Below are 20,796 nucleotides of genomic sequence, written 5' to 3'. Positions count from 1 at the left end.
TGCGTATTAATTTTGTATTAAAAAATTAAAAAATTGTCTACTAGTGTTCAATAATAGTTTCTCTTTATTTAATAATCTCTTCACGTTGATACATTAGAAGTCACAATGTGTGTTGACATTTCTACAAAATACTTGTGCGATATCTCTATAACAACACGAGTAATTCCTTCAAATGATTTTGGCAGGGAATGGTAAAACATAACAATTATAATTCTACTATCAAATTAATTGACGTAATTCTCGTAACGAGTAATTATCGAGAGACAACGTCGATATACAACATTTCATTACGAATGGGAAAAACAATATTTCGTCTCGTGGGAGGTCTGGCCCAAAAAGAAATACTTTTCCCTCGAGTATCGAACAATATTTTTTTATCATCACAATGTGTGGGAAAGACGTATTTAAGGTACGTCAAGTCGGTTTAAAAAGTTACTTTTTGTAACAGCGTGACGAACATTTTTTGGGAAATTTTAAATGAGCTCCAGGGAAGAGAAATGAAATTTGCTGGATGATACGGAATTTTGAAAGTAGGAAAAAGGTCGAGAGATAATATTTTTGAGCTCTCATATAAAATTATCAATTTTTTGCTGATTATTAACGCGACCTTCACCGCGTTTTTTCACATTTCGTTCAAAAAACGTCTTAAAAACAAATTCTCTAACATCTTAAGCGTTGTATGAAATACTTCAGTGGAACAATGCTATTCACATTGACATAAACAATGGATTAATAACGATAAACATAAAGGTAAAAAATACTGTCGTTTAATGCTTAAATTGTGTGAAAACTGTTGAATAAATATTTCTCACTTTTCAGGTGAATTCAATCCAGATAAATATCTGAAATCAAATAAATTATCGTTTGACAAATGTATCACAGGCTGAAAACTCTCCATAATCGATGATAAATGGAAAGTTAAAGCAATTCTATCTCGATACATAACTCTAATGATCTAATTTTCAGAGGAAAAATCCTCGATTTATCGTTTTTATCTCGTAACATTTTCTCTTGGGAAATCCATCTTTCATCTGGATTGATGCCCGTCCTGGTGGATCGGTCGATGGGCAATCGATAGGGGATCGACTGGTGCATTCGGTCCATCTAGCCGATACTAGCCGATCATTTATAACATGATTTTAACGATATGAATTTCCAAAATACCGCTTCACCTCCAGTGATATGAATAAATTTTCATAAATCGATTTTGTAAAAATAATCTATTTTCGAATCTCAATATTTCGATTACTCAATCCTGTCCTCGTGATAATAAAAAATGAAATTTTCTCTTTAAGTAGCACAAAACGAACTAATCGACCTGGCATCGACTAGCACTCAACGAAGTGCTCAGCTCGACCTTCATATCGATTGATCTATTACGGTACCTCACAGGATCCACAACTAAATTGATCTAAATAATGAATATGTACATAATTGACTAAGGCGATATAATTTCCCGGAACACTCCTAGGGGTGCCGAGTGTTCCAGGATTCTAATACTCTAAACCAGGTGTGACGAGTATTACTGTATCATCTCTTGTCTCCACAATTCTCTCACATCCCCCAGGTTTCCCTTCAAATACTTTCCAAAAATTCAGATTCTTCAATTTTTTTTCACCAAAAACGATAATTAAACTACGGAAAACAATAATAATTCCAAATGTGACTGAGTTTTCTAACAATTTCGACTATTTTTCAACAATTTTCGAATTTACTAACAAAACCGAACTACTTTTAATTATAATTTTCCGTTTTTCAACATTAAAAATTAAATTTAAATCTTATCTGCAACTCAAATGGAGAAAAATACCCCCAAAACCACCCCTCGAGCTTAAAAATAATCGAGTAATTCACGATAATCGTTACATCCAAAAAAATTCATCCTCCTGACGCCGTCATTTGTCTGCAATTAACGCATCATAAATTACTCAAACAATTTTTGAACTCTTCTAACGTCACTTGATTAACTCGAATTTCAACCCTGGAATCCCCCCCCCCCTTATCACCCTAACCACCGAATACTTCAGGATATGAGTCCTACGAAACCGATCGTGGAGACGTAATCGCAAAATAAAAATAAAAACACAAATAATTGCCTATAAAGCGATGAGAGTGGAGCGACAATTCTGCCAGCGTTCAATGAGCTTCTGTCTCTCATTCAAATGCTGATCCGACAGTGTCCTATTACCGGACAGCTGGCCACCCTTCAATTTTCGTGGATCCAAATTGGCTCCAAATGTCTGCACCCCCTTAGCAAACTTAGAAAATGGAGATAGAATTTCCTTCGCAGTATTTGCCACAGGTGATGCTGCACTAGCAACATTTGTCTTCAACGATTTAATGGCCGATTCACTCTGCGACGAAGTTATATTATTGACAGTGAGATCCTGCTCAGAGCTGCTGCGTTTTTTCTCCCCCGATGTCTCGATATCCATGTAATTACCTGGCTTGACATTCCCATCGACTTCACTCGACGAATGGCTGATGTTCTTGGTTAAATTCAAGGTCGTAGGTGGAACAGCCCTCTCCCTTTCCTCCCTCTCACTCTCCCCAGCTCCCTGAATAGTGATTTCCGGTGGTGATCTGTCACCCTCGGACGACACAAGTTGCAGTCCATCAATTGCCACATCAACTTTGCTGTAATAATTACCAGAATTTCCCTCCACAACACCAGTGAATTCCTGAGGTACTGGACTACTTCCACTGCTACCACCACTGCTGTGACCGTCATCAGGATGAGCACTTCTTTTACCAGCTAAATCGTAATTACCAACTGTGAAGGTCGTCCTCTTCCCCGAGTCTGAGAGTTTCGTGGACGATTTATCCGATTTTTTCCCACCAAAAGTCGATCCCAATTTGTTCAATTTGCTGAACTGCTCTGACATGTTGCTCAGAGCTTTCGTGCCAGCGCTCTTCAGGGCCAGCAACTGAGTCTCGGAGACGTTCCTAGTGATCTGGGGGAAGGATGTGATGTCCAACAAAACTGTCGATCCTTTAGCCTTGACTGGTTTACTCGTTCGTTTGTCCAGGGGTACATTCATTGCGATGGGAATTTTCGGTAGTGATGCTATTTCAACTGCCACTGAAAATGTCTCGCAGATAGCCTTCATGGACTCCACTGTCTCCTCATCAGTTTTAATGACAACTGCCATGTTATTAAAAAATCGAAGATTTGTACTTCTGAACATGTGAAAATAACCGTATTCACTTGCCATTTTGTAATTTATTCTTATGCAGTGGTGATGTTTGTTCTTGAAGAGGGTAACACCAGTGTCTGGCTGGCCAAACTCAATCATAACAATGTCGGACAGTGAAACTCTCTGATAATTGGTTACTTTGTCGATCTGATCGTCGTAATCGGCGACGTAATAACTGTCTTTTGTGAGAATCAGAATCGAGTCCATTTCGGTTTCACTGGGATCACCTGACACTGGATCAGCATCAATGAGGCCCCAACTCCCCAGAATGACTTCGGGATCGGGGATCAGGAGCTTTTTGCAGTCCTCGATGAGAAGTTTAACATGAAATGCTGTCGCTGCGTTGTCCTCTTCTTCGTTGCGCTCGTGGAATATCTCTTCGTTCACCGAGTGACCTGACATCAGGTCGATGCTCGCCTGTCTGTAGACGTCCTTGAAGCGGTTTAAATAGTACCTGCAAACAAAAATGTTTGAAGTAAAGGATTTTTGTCAATGGAAACTGACAAACGGTTGAAGACATCTCATTGAAAAATTGAAGAAATATTTTGTCACACATGTACGTACGAGCACAAATGATCCAGAACATAAATAAATGATCTATTTGGAAGTCAGAATTGATCGAAATATGACAGGAGAAAGGATTCAACGCACAGACAGAAATATTCAATAAAATTACATATTTTTTCCGCAGCTCCTGAACGAACTGCAGTTGCAAAAAATTTTACAAAACTGTCACAGGATTATTCCCGAACGTTTCCGAAAATTTTCCATACGATTATTTAATCGATTGTTACTGAATATTTATCTCCCTGCGCAAGAACGAACCTGGATATATTGAATACGAGACTTGCAAATAGAATATCTGGATATTCAGCGATAAATAATCGTAAATTCGGTGGTTTAACGGGTATTAATTCAACACAACAATTGTTGATTATTTGTAAGTAATGCAACCAATCGTCCCTCAATCCCTCAACGTCGACCTGAATACCGACTGTCAGATCGATCGCCGCCTGTCTCGTCGCATCCAAAAAGTGTTGCTGGTAATATCTACGGTAAAAGGTGTTTCTATCAGGATTTTTAAGGTCCCGTGAGTGACAGTGCATGTGTGGTGGTTAATGAGGGATTTTTTAAATATTCAAAATATGTTAACAATTATGATTATTACCTGTTTGCTGAGTTTACACCGTCTTTCATAAGCCCTGTGAATTTTCTCTCACCAGTTCTCGTGTAATCTCCCTAAAATGAAAGATACAAATCAACTGAATGTTAATTACTAAATACAAATTCGAGTTAGAATTTTTTTCATTTTATGAAAAATAAGTTTATTTATATTCGAGCTATTTTTGTACTTCGAACGTCGAGATTTTAATTAAATCCCTTGAAACTCGTCAATGTCATTTTTTTTTATTTACCGAACGACTAATTTATCTAATTCGAATGATAGAAAATTCTCAAAAAATCATAGAAATTTTCAGATTTCATTTACCTTCAACGCATTTGTTCCGGCATATTGTTTGCTAATAATATCCCCATTGTTGGCCCACAACAACTGAAAAGTCTGTCTGAGATTTGTTGGTAACGTTCCATCAGGTGGAATTAATCCCAATTTCGAAAACTGCATTTCCATTACAGTTTTACCGAGCGCAGTCTGAACGACATTCGTCCTGTCCAAGCAATCGATGCAATTAATTCTGAATACTCCCTTTTGGGAGCAAATTGGGCCTTGAATGTCGTGCCAACAGTAGCCCATTTCTGTCAAAACTCCACTGAGAGCATTTACAAGGATCGAGACATTTTCAAAATGCATTCCTCTGCAGTATTCGTGAAAATCAAATGTTGTGTATGTTATGTCTGGATTATTGTAGTTTATAACGTGATTATTGTAAGCATCCCAGATAATTTTTTCTTTTCCACTTTGTTCTATCAAATTTACGATGGAGATGGGACCGTAGTGCGACAATTCCTCTTCAAAGTGCTTTTCAAAGGCAATTTGTGTCTCTGCTTCATCTGCAAATTATTTTAAACAATTAAATTGATACAGTAAAAGAATAATTATTATAAACAAACTAAAATACTCTTGATTAACACGACAATTTTATTATTATTATGAAAACTGCAAAAGTCCAATTAAACGTTCTTCATCATAATTGCGGGAAAAACTGATTTTAATTCATTATTTATTGTTGAATTCAAAAAATTTGATTAATAATTATTAATAAATGTCCATAACTGGATATCCTCACTCGAATTTCATAAAAATAAAAAAATCATATTTTCTGTAATCAGAAAAATTAATTCAGTAGTGAAGTAGCAGAACGAGATAAGTTGACTCATTTCTGCGTCGAGTTTTACCGCAATATCTCTGAATCAAGAGACATAGCAGAATTTTTATCATAACGTTTTTTGTAGTCCTCACTCTGCTCTACAAGAAAGGTTCTGATAAAAATTCTGATATTTTCGATAGATTTCGAGATATTCATCAAAAACCAGTCAATAATCAAAAGCGATCGATTTATCTTGTTTTACCACTTCGCTAGTGAGTTGTGTCTGATGTAGTGATAAAAACACTGGCATTATCACTGAAGTTACCTCTGTCGATACGAGGTGGAGGTCTATATTTGTATCCTGGCTGAGACCAGTAGACTGGAACACTCCCACGTACTTGAACGAACGACACTTGATGATCATGATACCAAACCAATTGTTCTGTCTCCACATAATTGGCACACTTTCCCGCCTCGTCCACCCCCCGCCTTTTGTATCTATCAATTATTAATGTCTGGTTAGTTGGACTGACGATTAATCGAAATCAATAACATATTCATGTTATTCAACTGAAGCAAAATTGAATTACGATTTTTACCAGTAATCATCTCATAAATGAAAAAATTCCCTAGAATTTTCTATCAAAAAATTCTAAAAAATAAAAATGACAATTCACGATATAATTAGACATATTAATGAGTTAATAATGATTGAGAAAAACAATATTTGCAGTGGTAATCCTCATGCCACAGGTCGATTCAAATGAATCAATGCTGAACCCCCAAAATCAGCGATGATTTCTTTATTAATTAATTACTAATTCACCTGGTGCCAGCACGAAATCTACTTCTTCTCGAAATGATGGCGAGATTGAAGGTCTCATACTGAGGCTGATTATCATACCCAACTTCAACTTTGCATTTTTCAATCTGAATGTATCCTTGAATGATAGGCAGAATCCAGTGATTTGCAGCGTCACTCTACAAAAAAAAACATAAAAATAAACAGCTAAAATTTGCGAATGTGAACGAATCACCAAATTAGCCAGATTAATTAATACTTAATCCCTTCAAGACTAATTTCACCTAGAATTTCGCTACTCCTTTAACAACGAACAATAAAAGGACTTTTTTATGATTAAAATATCAAAACTCCAATCAAACTCACGTTTAAACTAATGAGATCATGGAGCATGTGTTTGTTCCAAAAAAATCTGTCATCGACAGTCTTCCAGAGGCACTTGTCATCGTCCCCCATCTCCTTTGCCTTTGCCTTCTTCTCTCGTTGTCTTTGCAAACAGTTCGTGATGTCTCCAGTCTGACAGAAGAAGAAGGAGTCTGTCTCTCCGAATACTTTGTTCAACTCCTCAATAATTCTCTTCTCAAATTTCTCTTTGTCCTTTCCAATACTTCGTTTGATCACCGTCGATTTGACTTGTGATGTGGCTAGTGCTGCGGCCTGTTGAGTGGTATTTTTTATGGTATTTGTTGCACTCTTTATTGTCCCCCAGGTCTTCATGAATCCCGTCTTCTGGGGAGCATCGAGTGAACTTCCCATCGAGAGCTTGGACATGCCACCGTGCTTCTTACAGGGGGTCAGTCCCAGATCATAATTCTCTGAACCAATTTGAAGAAAAGCGACAGATTTAATTTTATGGACAATACGATTTCCGTAGAGTTCACCAACTGTTGATATCTCCTTTATCAACATCAGTCTGGGTTCCATGAATGATGTTTGCTCGATTTTTCCAATTATTCCATGACAGATTCCGAGACATTCCAAATTATTTGCTGTTGCCCATTCCCAATCTGTCGAAGATGTTACAGATAAATCACATGTTTAATGGTTAAGATTTTATGAAAATGGCCCATAAAATTAAATTAATTAGATCATATCATTTGAGTAATTTCAATATTTGATTCCAAACTCCCAAATCGACTCTCCAGACTTATTTCTATAAAGCAAATAATTAAAATTGAGATGAAGATCAATTACTAGAACTGATTTGTCAATAAAATTAATTTGACAATAAAATTAATTTTTTTATCACTGTCACTATGTGTTCCCAACGTGCCCTCATTTTGATACCTTCAACAAAAATATTCTAACAATAATCTTTACCATCTTTGGCTGACAATTCTCCAGTTGCTTTATCACACCAGAGATTGTGCTTCTCCTGTACGAAAATGAAATGAGTGTCACTTCGAAACAATTCCATATTTAATGTCAATTAAAACTGTCAGATAAAATCCCTCCGAAACTCCACAGCCACCCAATTTCCCCCGAAATCAATGAAATTTACATTCCATTCGCGTACATCGAATTAAATTACCCAAAACCCACGTGAAACATTGTGAACATTCCCGCAAATACCACTGACAAACCGAATAATTTTCTATGAATTTCATCGCGTTCGTTTTAATATTTTTCCATTTAATAAATCTGCGCAGCCATTGTTACGTTTATAAATTATCAGAGCTGTCCACCCATGTCCACATTCAACTACCACTGGTGTTCCTAACCTCTCCAACACACAACACGAGCAACACTGGAAAAAATGATGTAACATAACCTCAAAACGAACCATATTCTCCACATTGAGGACTGGTTCTTTGTTTTGCTTCTTAAAAACCCGAAGATTCGCTTCACAAAGAGACAACAGTGACTAACCCTCGATAATAAATCATTAATGTGGCATAAAAAATCTCTAAACAAAGGTTTGAGACAGTTCTAACGAGCCTGCGATCAATCAGACGTCGAATATGTCAAAATTGAAGGGAAATTTGGGGGATCAGAAGCTGGGGAAGCAGGAGGTTCTCCAGGCACTGGTCCTCGCTGACGACTTCAGCACGAGCCTAACGCCAATGCAGAAGGTCTACCCAAGTATTTTGACCCCCGTAGCAAATGCCCACCTGCTGGATTACCTCATCGAGACCCTAATTCAATCTGGTGTGCAGGAGATATTCCTGTACTGCAGCAATTTCATCGATCATCTTCGAAATTACGTAGAAAGCAAGAGTTACACTGACATATCAGTATCGCTGATAATCTCCGATGGCTGCAGATCTCTTGGCGATGGCCTCAGGGACATCGATACAAAGGGAATTATCCGAGGTGATTTTATTCTCGTACGTGGTGATGCCTTTATCAATGCTGATCTTACGTTTCTGATGGATTTGCACAGAGCTAGAAGAGAGAAGGATAAGGGATGTGCCATCAGCCTTGTTCTCCGGGATGTTGGCTCCACGAATGAGTCACTTTTGTTCAAAGAAATATGTCTATTTGCTGCTGACAAGCAGAAGAAGCGAATTTTGTTTTATAAAAAGCCAGATGTCGATGAGAAGAAGATTAAATTTGAACTCGAGTGGTTTCTAGAGCATGAACAGATTGAAATTCATTCTGGATTTGTTGATAGCCACGTCTACATGTGCTCTGCATCGGTTCTACCACTTTTTTCCGATAATTTTGACTTTCAGGTAAATAATTCATACAAGAAAATTCCCTTAGATTCCCTTCCCCCAACGAATAACTGAATAACAATCACATTTCAGACAATGGAGGACTTCATCCGGGGTGTTCTCATGAACGAAGAAATTCTGGACTCCCGAATCTACTGGCAACCGTTGAAGTCCCACGAGTACGCCCTCCCCATCACCTCCTGGCTAGCTTATCACACGTTATCCCGGGACATTCTCCATCGTCAGGCCTATCCCCTGGCCCCCGAGGTCCTATCACCCCTCCGAGGAATAATCTACTCATCACGCAGCACCTACAAGCACCGATCAGCGACCCTGGCACGAGGCAGCATCCTCCAGAAAGACACAATCGTAGGCAAGAGCAGTATCCTGGGCAGAAACACGAGAATTTCACGTTCTGTCATCGGTGACAGTTGTAAAATTGGTGACGACGTTGTAATCGAGAATTCCTATCTCCTCGGGTCAGTGACAATTCAGGACGACTGCAAAATCAAGGACAGTGTTCTATTCACCGATAGTTATCTTCAGAATAACGTCGACCTGGATGGTTGCATAGTCTCCAAAGGTGTCAAACTACCCCCAGGCACGTCTTATGCTGACGTAATAATTCAGGAAAACGACGGTAAGATTGTCGTGAAGAGAATGTCAGAGAGAAACGAAGATGATGAAGAATTTATATATTTAAAAAAAAATCTGTTAAAGTTTAACGACGAACACTCGGACACTGATGACTCGAGCAGTGAAAATGATTCGAGGGGAGAGTCACCATTACCTGATGACACACACTTGTTTCTGTCTGAGGTGATTGATAGCCTTTTGCGAGGGTATCAGGATAAATTAAATTGTGATAATCTCATTTTGGAAATTAATTCATCGAGGTATGCGTACAATGTCAATATTAGGGAAGTCACTTACAACGTTGTCAAAGCTATTCTGATGCTGCCACTTCATTATCTCAGTGAGACAAAGACAACTTTGAATAATGTTAATTACCAGAAGACACTCAAGGTAATGATTGGGTACTTCAACGCTATTCTGTTGAACTATATCAAGACAGAGGACGCCCAGGAGGACTGTCTCAGAGCTGTTGAGGATGTTGCAGGCTGTACTGATGAGTTTCTGGTCTTTGCACAGCATCTTCTTCACATCCTCTACGATAAGGACATTCTGAGTGAAGAAAAAATACTGGATTGGTACCGCCAGGAGGACGACGATGGGGATGAGGTGATCAGTTCGAAAGTCAGATCTGCTGTGCAGCCCTTCATCAAGTGGCTTGAGGAGGCTGAAGAGGATTCTTCGTCTGATGATGATGATGATGATGATTGAGAAAATACAGCTCCATTTTTTATTATCTTTTGAATTCTTTTATACGACCTCTACATTTCTCATTCCCACATTTATTCACTCACATCGTCGATAAATTTGATACTTTCAATTTCGAATTAATTTTTTATTTATTCTATAATGCATAATTGAACTTCCTGCGAGTGTGGAGCTCTCGAGGAGGATCTAGATCACGTGAATGAAGGTCCTGGTGGCATTGCAACGTGCGGGCACCATCCAACGAACAGAATCAGGTCGATTCCTTCAGAGCTTTAATTATGAAGTTCTTCTTTATATTGACTCCTTCCTGAATTCCTCTGGTTTAAACATTTGAGTCTTGAAAATTGATACACATGTGTAATAAAAACTATTTTTTTGTATAATTTTTGGATATTTTCTGAGCAAAATATTCCAAATGGTTTGGATCCAGTAAATAAAAAAATTATATAAATATCGTTATATAAATAGCTGTTTAATAGCTGCGTAATAACATTGTCGGTTGGTATTATCCCGTGTGATTGGGCTTACGCAGTAATTATTAGGAAAAACAACAGAAATAGAAGTGTCATTGTCATTTAAAAAATTATCAATGAAGAATCCGGTGTTCTGTGAATTTATCGATGCAGTTGGGTAAAGCCCAGTGAAACGGAGGTTCTCTACGTCACAGATCAAAGATGACTGGACTCTTCGGATATCTAGGCGATTGTTGACGAGCTGCAATCAGTGCTGACAGTGCCAGCGCCCTGAGAGGTGATCCTCAGCGTCCTCTTGGGCGAATTCAACATCCGAAGATGGTCAGATTGCTGGGGATAAGTCTTCACGTATTCCTGACTGTTGGTGAGTCCCAGAATTGATGAAAAAATCGTCAGAAACCCTTCGTGCAATCGGGTATATATCGAATGTCTAGAAATATCGATGATGAAAGTCGAGGGATGATGGCAGGAAGGTCAGGGCTTTGTACAGAAACAAGTTTAGATAACGATTTTTATTCAATGATTGATAATTCTGTATGTGCTCGCGAATTCACGAGGACAGGAGGAAATTATTATGGAAAAATGAGTGACTCTGGAAAAACCGGTTGAGTGTCCTTGAACCCGAAGTTTCCTGGTCATTACGAAATGACACATTGACAATATGTCGAGGAATTATTATCTCATTATTTATATTCACATCACACGAAGAGAAATATTCAGTTGAAATTCTGTTCCATAAAAATCCTCAGATTTGGGAAAAATTATGAAACGATTTATTGTCCCAGTGGGAGGCTCCTGACGTCCGAGTAAATTTGTGGGAACGACTTGTAAATTGTATGTGACGATTCCCATCATTTTTGTTTTTTTTTTTAAATTAAATTTTACACAATTTGACTAGATTTTCATTAATTTTCTTTCATTTTTTTTTCTCTGCGTGATGTCTTCTGTCAGGAATCCTCTTGAGGCTCAGTCAGGCTGACACAACAGCAGGTGGATCCTCCGGTTCTTGTAGGTAAGGCCCTGTCACCTGTTGAAGCGGATGGAAAATTCTCTGGGAACTTTCTCCTGGAATTTCTTTTGATTTTTCAGACTCGACCAATTTCAATGTTCAAATGGCGAATGCATAGCCAGTCATTTTCTGTGCGATGGAAAGGCAGAATGCAAAGACAGCAGTGACGAGACTTCTCTTCAATGTTTGAAGCCCGAAATTACCTGCCCCGAATACGCATTTCGATGCACCTACGGTGCCTGCGTCGATGGCGATGCTAAATGCAATAAAAAAAACGATTGCATTGACGGGAGTGACGAGACATTGCCAGAATGTACGGAAAATTCCGTGACAATTACGACTGTTCGTCCAGGTTGCACAGCCACTCAGTTCCAGTGTGGAACCGGTCAGTGCATTCATGGAACAGCGGTCTGCGATGGGTCTCCAGACTGCGCTGATCGATCTGACGAATCCTTCACCACTTGCCAGTCGAATCAGTAAGAATTGAAAATTTTTTCTGGAATTTAAATAAATTTTTTTATGGAAATAACTGACAACTCTAGATGTCTGCCGAACACCTTCAAATGCGCGTACGGAGCTTGCATAGATGGTGACAAAAAATGTGATGGTGTGAAGAATTGTGCGGATGGTTCAGACGAGGGTGACGCTGCCTGTCGAGGTGTCCAGCCTGCTGGACCCTTAGGAAGGGAGTCAACAACGTGGAGACCATATCCACAGGGCCCAACCTCCTGGACACCGACTCCTCAGACTGTCTGTCCACCACCTCCAGAGATTCCAAATGGATACTGGAAGCTGCACTCCTCGCAGTGTCCAAATCCCAACGATCACTGCCAGCCTCAGGTGGGAATGACAATGCTCCCAGGAACGCCCTTAGTGTATTTTTGTAATGCGGGTCATCATTTGACGAATGATGCGAATATGTACTGCGCTAGTGGTGGAAGATGGTCCCACACACCCCGATGTGAAGGTAGGATGACCAAAGAGGATAGATAGAGTGGAGATTCGGGGAGAGGCGCCTTAAGATTGGTCGCTTAATTAAAAAATCGTCTCTCCGCTCCTAATAAATATTAAGGGATGGGGTTAACGCTGTTGGGAGGGGAATTGAGGTCTTCCAGACCGGAGCAAGTTCCATCCCTTAATTTCAACAAATAAAAATTAAAATCTCGAGGAGAGTGAAAGCGCGATGACAAATTGAGTGGAATCTCGGCGCAGATGGCACTTCGACTTTCCTCGGGGGTTGTATTTTTTATTTATTGAAGGTAAGGGATGAAACTTTGCTTGATCGAGGAGAATTGAATTCTTCTTCCAACAGCGTTGGTTTCATCCCTTAATAATTATTGGGAAGGGAGATACGGTTTTTTAATTAACGGAGGAATTTTCGGGGGCTTTAACGTGAATTTACAGTTTGCTTTGTTAAAAATAAATTTCAACCCCTTCTTCGACAGAAATTCGATGCAGAGTCCTTGACACACCATCGACGAAAGCTGATTGCAATCTGAATGGTCAATGGAGCACATGTGCAGTGCCAGTGGTGCCAGGAACTCAAGCAGATTTATCATGTCGTGGTGCTTACAGAAGGGAGGAGTCACTCTTTCAACGTAATCACGTTACGTGTAATACACAAGGGATGTGGGAACCAGAGCCAATACAATGCATTCCAGGTCCGATTGTTATCAACATTCATGTCAATGGAACAACTCTCACGATTGATAGTTTTTCATCAGGAAGTTGCAATGCCACTAAAATCGTGGAAATATCTGAAAATAAAGTTGTGGTTTTTGGGGGACGGGACACCAATGATCAGCCTGACATTGATGTCAGGATTGGATAGGTCATGATCAATAGGCAATCGATTGCCACTCGATCACATACGCAATAATTACTTAACAATACTCAACTGCCAAATATCGTTTTATATTTTGTGATTTCGGAAATTTATTCCTCCAAAGACTATTTAAGTCTAGATTTTAGAGTTTACTGATATAATATTATCAGAGTGAAGATTCTTATGAGTAAACTCGATGTTTACGCTCTCAGAAGTGAAAAAAAATCATTAACAAATGTAGCGAATTAGCCAGATAATTTTATGGAGTTTCATTAGTCGTTAACGAATTTTACTGAAGCGTTTTTGCATTTATTCGACTGAAATATTTTTTGCAGAATTTTAGTGGCTCAATCTAATTTTTTTTTCATTAACTTTGACCTAAAAAGGTTTTTTAGATATTTCTCCCTGTAAACAATTAAAAATTTTGAATAATTAAAGATAATGAAAGTTTATAGAATTTCATTCAATTTTCGTAATGAACATTTTTCAATAGAAATCCGGTAAAATTGTCTGGCGAGTTCGCTAGATTTTTTTTCCAATTGGCTCCTGAATAATAAATAAATTTTCACCCCGTATAAATAATTGATCCTTTAATCTGCAACCACAGTATTAAAATTGTTACATAAAAGAGAAATTAGTTGTACAAGACTGGGAATATAATGAATAAAGAATGAAAAAAATTGAACTATTTCGAGAACTTCGGAATAAATTTGTTTTTTTTTTCTATTTCCATGGAAGTGTTCTTAGTAAAAATAGAATAATTATAAAATTACCCTGCGAACAAAACCTGTTGGAAATAAATGAGGCAATTTTGCAATTAAAGGATGAATTATCATGGATCATGATGCACAGATTACTTACCTGAGACTCAGGTCTTTTCCGAGATTTTTTTTTTCACTCATCGATATAAAAATCAAATGAGGAGCATTAAACGTAGAATTTATTAATGAATATTAATAACTAATTACATTGTAAGTCATTCGTTTATGTCGACTTCATTTATTCAATGAACTCTAGTTTCTCTTCTTTTCTAAATAAACACAGCAATTTAATTCAACTCACTAATTAATTTAATTGAACTAATTATGTAGAACTAAACAGTCTCTTCAAAAAGAAAATTAATTAAATACTTCTCTGTATTAATAATGGTCTGAGTAATTAATTAATTAATTAATATGATATCAAAGAATAACATTAAATTCATATTGAAATATTAGTTGAGATATTTTCCCAGATTTCAAGATATAGTAATTAATATTCAATTAATTAAATTAATATTAAATAAATATATTGCAGTATGTGGAACAAAACCCTCAAAGTCCGTCAAACCCCTGATAGTCGAGGGCTGGATGCCGAACATAACCGACTTTCCCTGGCACGGAACCCTCTACGAGACAAACTCTGACAATTCCGTGAAAAAATTCATCTGCGGAGCAACAGTAATCACCGAGAATTTGTTAATAACAGCTGCTCACTGTATATTCGACGAAGTCACTAAAAAGTCAAAGAAGCCCGAGCAATTTTTAATTTCCGTTGGAAACATCTACAGGGACTACGACATAGACTATTCCCCAGCTATAGAAGTCAGGAAAGCAAAAGTTAGTGAGAACAAAACTAATTATTAATAATCTTGCTGTCTGACAAATATCGAGGACAGTGAGGCCTTTCCACCCGGGGATGGAAAGGGCTCGCTCTCCCTCCCCTTCGTCAGGAAGCAAAGGACGAAATTTGTCTGCAGGTGTGGTAATGGTAATTAAATTTCGACAGGTCATCAACATCTTCATGAACTGTGATTATCAAGGATACGACGGTAATCACGATCGGGACATTGCGATTCTTCGGGTACAGCCCAATCTCGAATTCAGGTCTTACCTGGTGCCAATATGTCTCGATACAACAGCCAATAGTCTCGCCATTAACATAGGTAAAAATGGACAAGTTGCGGGGTTTGGGAGAACATCAAAAGGGCCGTCGAGTTCGATAATTCGAGCCCTGTCAGTACCAGTGGTGCCTAAAAATAAATGCATTGAGCAGGCGAACGAGGTCAATGGTCGAAATTTCATTACTTCGGATAAATTTTGTGCTGGATATACGAATGGTAAGGGTTCCATGTGATTGTCTGATTCTATCATTATTCGTTATTTATTTATTGAGAATATTCATGATATTTGTAATATTCAGAATCTTCATTTACCTCGTCTTTATTCGCCATTATCAAAAAAATTACCAAAAATTTGTCTCCTGAATGTTATCTGCTCCCCAGGATCGTCTGTCTGCAATGGAGACAGTGGAGGTGGATTGACATTCGAAACAAATAAATTATCGTACCTCCGTGGCATCGTGAGCAGTGGAATTGGGGTGAATGACAGCACCGGAGAGCCAATTTGCGATAATAATCGATACGCCATTTACACAGAAGTTGCAGTCTACATATCATGGATACAAGACATTATGTTCAAGGTAAAACATGGTCAATCAATTCCAGAATGTCCACCACCAAAGTAGAATACGAAGAGACAATTTATCATCGTGAACTGCCGAACGTTGATAAATTCGACTGACTTGTGATAAAAAAATGATGTCCTATAAATCCCGCGTTATATTTTCATTTCGTTCATCATCAAACACAATATAATACATAAAAACACGAATCGATACTCACTGAGTTAAGTTGAACGTTAATTAATAAAAAGACTTACTTTTAAATATTAATTTTTAATAACACAATCTGTCCATTTATCACTATCTCCATCACTTCCTCGGGCATTATTCCTTCTACGAGATCTTTGAAGCCTTCATTGGTTGGCTGGAGGTGCTGGGGAAGGACGTTGGTGGTGGTGGAACGTCTGTAATCAGAACGTCAGGTCTATTCATCCAGTCACAACGACCTGAAGAATTTAATAAAAAAAATTACCCTCCAGAAGAAGAGTATTCAACTCCTTCTCCAGCTCTGGTAGCTCGGCGTCTGGAACTTGGGGGAATGATGTGTCGTTGGAGCTCGAGTTCATGAGGTCATTCAGCTCCTCCTCCAGATCGAGGTCAGACTCATTGAGTTTTAGATTCTCAGAGAGAGTCGATTGAACGTCGTGAACTTCCCCAACAGCCTGTAATCAAAAAAATGAAAGAGGACAGGATTAAAAATCAGAAGAGTGTATAATAAATTATGTTATTGATGTACACCCATGGAACAGGCCTTTTTGTCAATTTTTAAATAACAATGATATATTTATTGTATGAAGAATGAAAAATAAGGATCGATTATCGGTTTGTCAAACCCCAAAATTTAGAAACTGATTGAAAAAACAGATTTCTTTGTATCGATCAAAGCGACTGAAAAGTTCCTGGATGATCATCTCACCTCAATCATATCGTCCATAGTGTCCCTGACGCTGATTTCATTGAGTCCAGACTTCTCGAATCCCTTGAGAATGTCTCTTCCCTTCCTGTAAGCCCCCAACACCTCATTATTTGACTTGGCATCATGAATACTCGATATCAAAGTATGAAGATTGTGGAGGGTTCCAGCATGTTTATCAATCCTCTTATCCAGTTCCCTCTTCTTCCTGATGTAGGTCTTGGCGACCTCCTTGAGTCCACTGTCCAAAGAGGTCTTGGCTTTCGCCAGAAGAACGTTCCTTTCCTTCTCGAGACTCTCGATTTTCTCCAAGAGAACTCGTTCGTTCTCCTTCAGCTTGAAAAGTCCCTCCTCAGCTTCTGATAAATTTCCAACTCCTTTTGGCGATATCTTCAGGAGGCACTCCCATTTTTCGTGATGATGTGGAACCCCTAGGCCGCCCTTGTTCAACTGACCCAGCCACAGAAGAGCCAGTTTGACATTCTCCTCTGTTACGTTTTGACATCCAGCTCTTTCGCAACATCTTTTCGTTATCTGGGGCACTGAGAGTATCTGGTCCTTCTCGTCATTCGACAGACTGAGAATGATCTCCGAGAGCTCTTTTATCGTGGGGATGTGGATGTATTTTTGGTCTGGGTTGGACGCACTGGGGATGAAGTAGTTTTTTAGCTTCGAGAAGGACCAGACTACCGGCTTTTTCACCATTGTGTTCACTGCCCATGAGGCCCAAGTGGCGTTCTGAGACTCCAGGAAGGAGTCAAGAGTGATGATTTGTCCTTTTCTGTAATTGAAAAAGAAGAATAAACAATTTTTTGGATAAATTCAGCTGAAATTTCCCCCAGAAAAATAAGAAAACGTGTCATGTAAAGAGAGAATTTAGTGTGAAGCAGCACATTCACCCTAGATGTCCACCAGAAGGACTAGAGATGCCTAGCAAATCTCCTCAGTCATTATCGTTAATTAATCCCTTAAAATACGACTACTCACTGGTAAAGCTCGTCCACGACGGTTGGTAGACACAGGGGAGTCCTCCCTTTCCTCCTGAATATCGTCGACAGTTGGAAAACCGAGAACGTACAGCACTTGTTGTACCCCAGGTAGTTAACCAACAAAAAATCCCAGAACTTGAACTTGGAGTCCCAGTCCTGAGGATTCACTGATCGATTCCTGAATTCAGCGAACATGGCGTTCATCCTCTCGTCGTTGAACCAAGCATCAGGCATGAGATCCCTGGGTAAGGGATGATGCTCCTGATTGTCAGCCATTTCTGTCCTCCCCCTCGTTTTTCGTTAATAACCACAAAAACAAATGTAAACAGCACAACAAATACGCAGCATAACCTCAAAACCTAAATCAAATGGACTCCCACCATATTAAAACCATTAAAATCCCACATTCGAGAGAACAGTCAACGATTAGAACCCACAACGATCAGCAAATCATGACAATGGTCTTTGGACAGCACCAACACTACGTCTTTCCTCCACAGAACAAAAATAAAACTGACGTTGTTCCGTTTCCAACGGATTTTAGGGACTCGATTAATCGCAGGAGTCACTTCGATACATTGAACTCGAATCTAGTGATTCCACCAGGTGTTGGTGACTTCGGGGCGGTCGTCACGTCTTCAGTCATTCGATCTGATTCAGTCGCCGAGTGTCACTGCAGTTGTGCTCTCTTCAGAAATAAAATCATCAATTAACAATGTCGAAATACAGAATTGTTATGGTTCGTCATGGGGAGAGCGAGTGGAACCAACTGAATTTATTCTGCGGATGGTTCGACGCTGGATTATCCGATAAAGGTATGTTATTATCGGATGTTTGGGGCTTCTAGCAATGGTGTGACGCCAAGGGCAAAAGGTCGTTGCTGATGGTGATTCTTGACTAGGGCACGAGCACCCAAAGAGATTACTATTCGTTTTGATCGGAGGATAATTATGTTTTTTGCTTTTTGAGGTTGGAATCACAGAGAAGGGACCATTTTGTCAAGTTGATCATTAATGATTAATTAATTTGATTTATGTGGGCCTGAGAGCTTTATGATAATTACTGCATTGAGTCAGTGAAGCAGTTTCAAGGGGAAAATAATTATTGAGAGACAATCATGTGGGTTTTTCCAGTATGTAACGAGCTGTGCATATAACAAAGGGTTTTCTTCGGTTTCTAGACTCAAATCCATGTCTCCATGTCTATGAAACATATATGTGGTGTGCTGGTTGGAAACGTCATTGAATAAGCTTCAAATCAGTTTCAAGATCCCATCGAGGTCTTCAACTCGACATCCCATTTCCTTAATTCCATCGATTTCTCCATTAAAACCCAATCGCTTCCCTCAACAACTGATGAGTTCCTCTCTTCCAGGAAAAAGTGAAGCTAATGCTGCAGGAAAGGCCCTGAAGGAGTCCGGCTACACCTTCGACGAGGCTCACACATCGGTCCTAACTCGTGCCCAAGTGACCTTGGGGACGATTCTGAAGGAAATCGGCCAGGAGAACATTCCCATCCACAAAACATGGCGACTCAACGAACGCCATTACGGTGGACTCACTGGAATGAATAAGGCTGAGACTGCTGCCAAATATGGAGAAGAGCAGGTCCAGATTTGGAGGAGATCATTTGATACACCACCACCACCAATGGAGCCCGATCACAAGTACTACAAAACCATTGTCGAGGACGCCAGGTACAAGGATGGGCCCAAGAAGGAGGAATTTCCCATGTTCGAGTCATTGAAACTGACTATCGAGAGGACTCTTCCTTACTGGAATGACACCATCATTCCTGCTTTGAAGGCGGGGAAGAAGATTATTATTGCTGCGCATGGAAACAGTCTCAGGGGCATTGTTAAACATTTAGATCGTGAGTATTGAAGAAATTATTGTCCGGTGCGTTCAATAATAGATTTAAAAACAGTTTTAAAGAAAAACAAAATTTTATGGGAAAATATCACAAATTTGTGGGAAAATTCTATTGGATTTTTATTAATTTTGATGCTGATTGTATAGGAATATTTATTAGGATAAACTATAATGAGGTTATTCACTAGGATATTTATTGTTTAGATGAAATTCGTTTCTTTTAAACATTTTTTCCATTTAAATCTTTTTATACAGAATTTATTCAGTTCAATTTTTCACATTTTTTTGTTGAATTTCCTGAATGACAGGGGAAAGTTCACAGCTATTCCGATGTTTGGACATTTTTAAAGACATAAATAATATTTTATGCGGATAATTGAATGCATAACATTTGTTTTTCATCTAGAAATGAGTAACGACCAGATTATGGGCTTAAATCTTCCCACTGGCATTCCCTTCGTCTACGAACTCGACGAGAACTTCAAGCCCGTGGTCTCCATGAAGTTCCTGGGTGACGAGGAAACTGTAAAAGCAGCAATAGCTGCTGTAGCTGCCCAGGGAAAAGCCAAGTGAAGATAAACAAATGTAAATTTAACAAATCCATACTGAACTCTGTTAGGGCTGTCACTGATAATTGTTTAAGGGTAGACGAGGAGATTCATCAATTGCTAGAGGCAATTCAGAATTGCAAATACATTATTTATGAACAAATCATCTACTGTTGAGGTATTTATGCTGTCGTCAGGAGGAATTTTAAAAAAGTCGAGAGGTTAATGATTTTCTATGGCAATTGAGCATGAAGTTGAATGGGATATTTATAATTACCAAAAAACCTTAATTTCTTGACTTTTTGGAATTTTCTTCGACCGCGTCGTAAATACCTTCAATTCATTTCCTTCGAGAAACTGTTAACTGTTGGGAAATATGAGTCTTGAGGATTTGACATCGTCGAGTCATTACACTGTAACCAAATCAATAAAATCGTTGTAGAAAATAATCAAACATTTGAG

At 38.8% G+C, this 20,796-nt stretch overlaps 4 protein-coding genes across 7 annotated transcripts; 3 read left to right on the top strand and 1 right to left on the bottom strand.

Moving 5' to 3' along the window:
* Window positions 1-46: 46 nt before the first annotated feature.
* Window positions 47-7,978, bottom strand: LOC135170712 (phosphatidylinositide phosphatase SAC2). Of its 2 annotated transcripts, XM_064136745.1 has the most exons (8): window positions 7,587-7,978; window positions 6,633-7,273; window positions 6,291-6,445; window positions 5,790-5,962; window positions 4,687-5,207; window positions 4,366-4,436; window positions 4,023-4,247; window positions 47-3,651 (listed from the first exon to the last, which is right to left on the bottom strand). In XM_064136745.1, exons 1-8 carry the CDS (start codon window positions 7,681-7,683, stop codon window positions 2,097-2,099), a joined length of 3,438 nt encoding a protein of 1,145 aa, XP_063992815.1. In that variant the 5' UTR covers window positions 7,684-7,978; the 3' UTR covers window positions 47-2,096. The 2 variants fall into 2 exon arrangements, with proteins under 2 accessions (XP_063992815.1, XP_063992816.1); XM_064136746.1 differs by lacking the exon at window positions 4,023-4,247 and having other exon boundaries at window positions 7,587-7,975.
* A 40-nt stretch (window positions 7,979-8,018) lies between these two features.
* On the top strand, window positions 8,019-10,292 carry LOC135170718 (translation initiation factor eIF2B subunit epsilon). Its single transcript, XM_064136761.1, has 2 exons — window positions 8,019-8,941; window positions 9,017-10,292. The coding sequence occupies exons 1-2, from the start codon at window positions 8,228-8,230 to the stop codon at window positions 10,265-10,267; spliced, it is 1,965 nt and encodes a 654-aa protein (XP_063992831.1). The 5' UTR covers window positions 8,019-8,227; the 3' UTR covers window positions 10,268-10,292.
* A 464-nt stretch (window positions 10,293-10,756) lies between these two features.
* Window positions 10,757-18,731, top strand: LOC135170717 (modular serine protease-like). Of its 3 annotated transcripts, none has more exons than XM_064136758.1 (9): window positions 10,757-11,101; window positions 11,689-11,749; window positions 11,827-12,222; window positions 12,289-12,713; window positions 13,192-13,407; window positions 14,868-15,169; window positions 15,339-15,669; window positions 15,835-16,031; window positions 16,354-18,428. In XM_064136758.1, the coding sequence occupies exons 1-9, from the start codon at window positions 11,056-11,058 to the stop codon at window positions 16,579-16,581; spliced, it is 2,202 nt and encodes a 733-aa protein (XP_063992828.1). In that variant the 5' UTR covers window positions 10,757-11,055; the 3' UTR covers window positions 16,582-18,428. The 3 variants fall into 3 exon arrangements, with proteins under 3 accessions (XP_063992828.1, XP_063992830.1, XP_063992829.1); XM_064136760.1 differs by lacking the exon at window positions 16,354-18,428 and adding an exon at window positions 18,460-18,731 and having other exon boundaries at window positions 10,785-11,101; XM_064136759.1 differs by lacking the exon at window positions 16,354-18,428 and having other exon boundaries at window positions 10,794-11,101; window positions 15,835-16,283.
* LOC135170728 (phosphoglycerate mutase 2-like) lies at window positions 18,590-20,788 on the top strand. Its single transcript, XM_064136771.1, has 3 exons — window positions 18,590-18,730; window positions 19,290-19,787; window positions 20,193-20,788. The coding sequence occupies exons 1-3, from the start codon at window positions 18,631-18,633 to the stop codon at window positions 20,357-20,359; spliced, it is 765 nt and encodes a 254-aa protein (XP_063992841.1). The 5' UTR covers window positions 18,590-18,630; the 3' UTR covers window positions 20,360-20,788.
* Window positions 20,789-20,796: the final 8 nt, after the last annotated feature.

Source organism: Diachasmimorpha longicaudata, chromosome 18 (assembly GCF_034640455.1).
Source record: "Diachasmimorpha longicaudata isolate KC_UGA_2023 chromosome 18, iyDiaLong2, whole genome shotgun sequence".
NCBI lineage: Eukaryota > Metazoa > Arthropoda > Insecta > Hymenoptera > Braconidae > Diachasmimorpha > Diachasmimorpha longicaudata.
The sequence above is the reverse complement of the archived record's forward strand: the minus strand, read 5'-3'. Positions and strand labels throughout refer to the sequence as shown.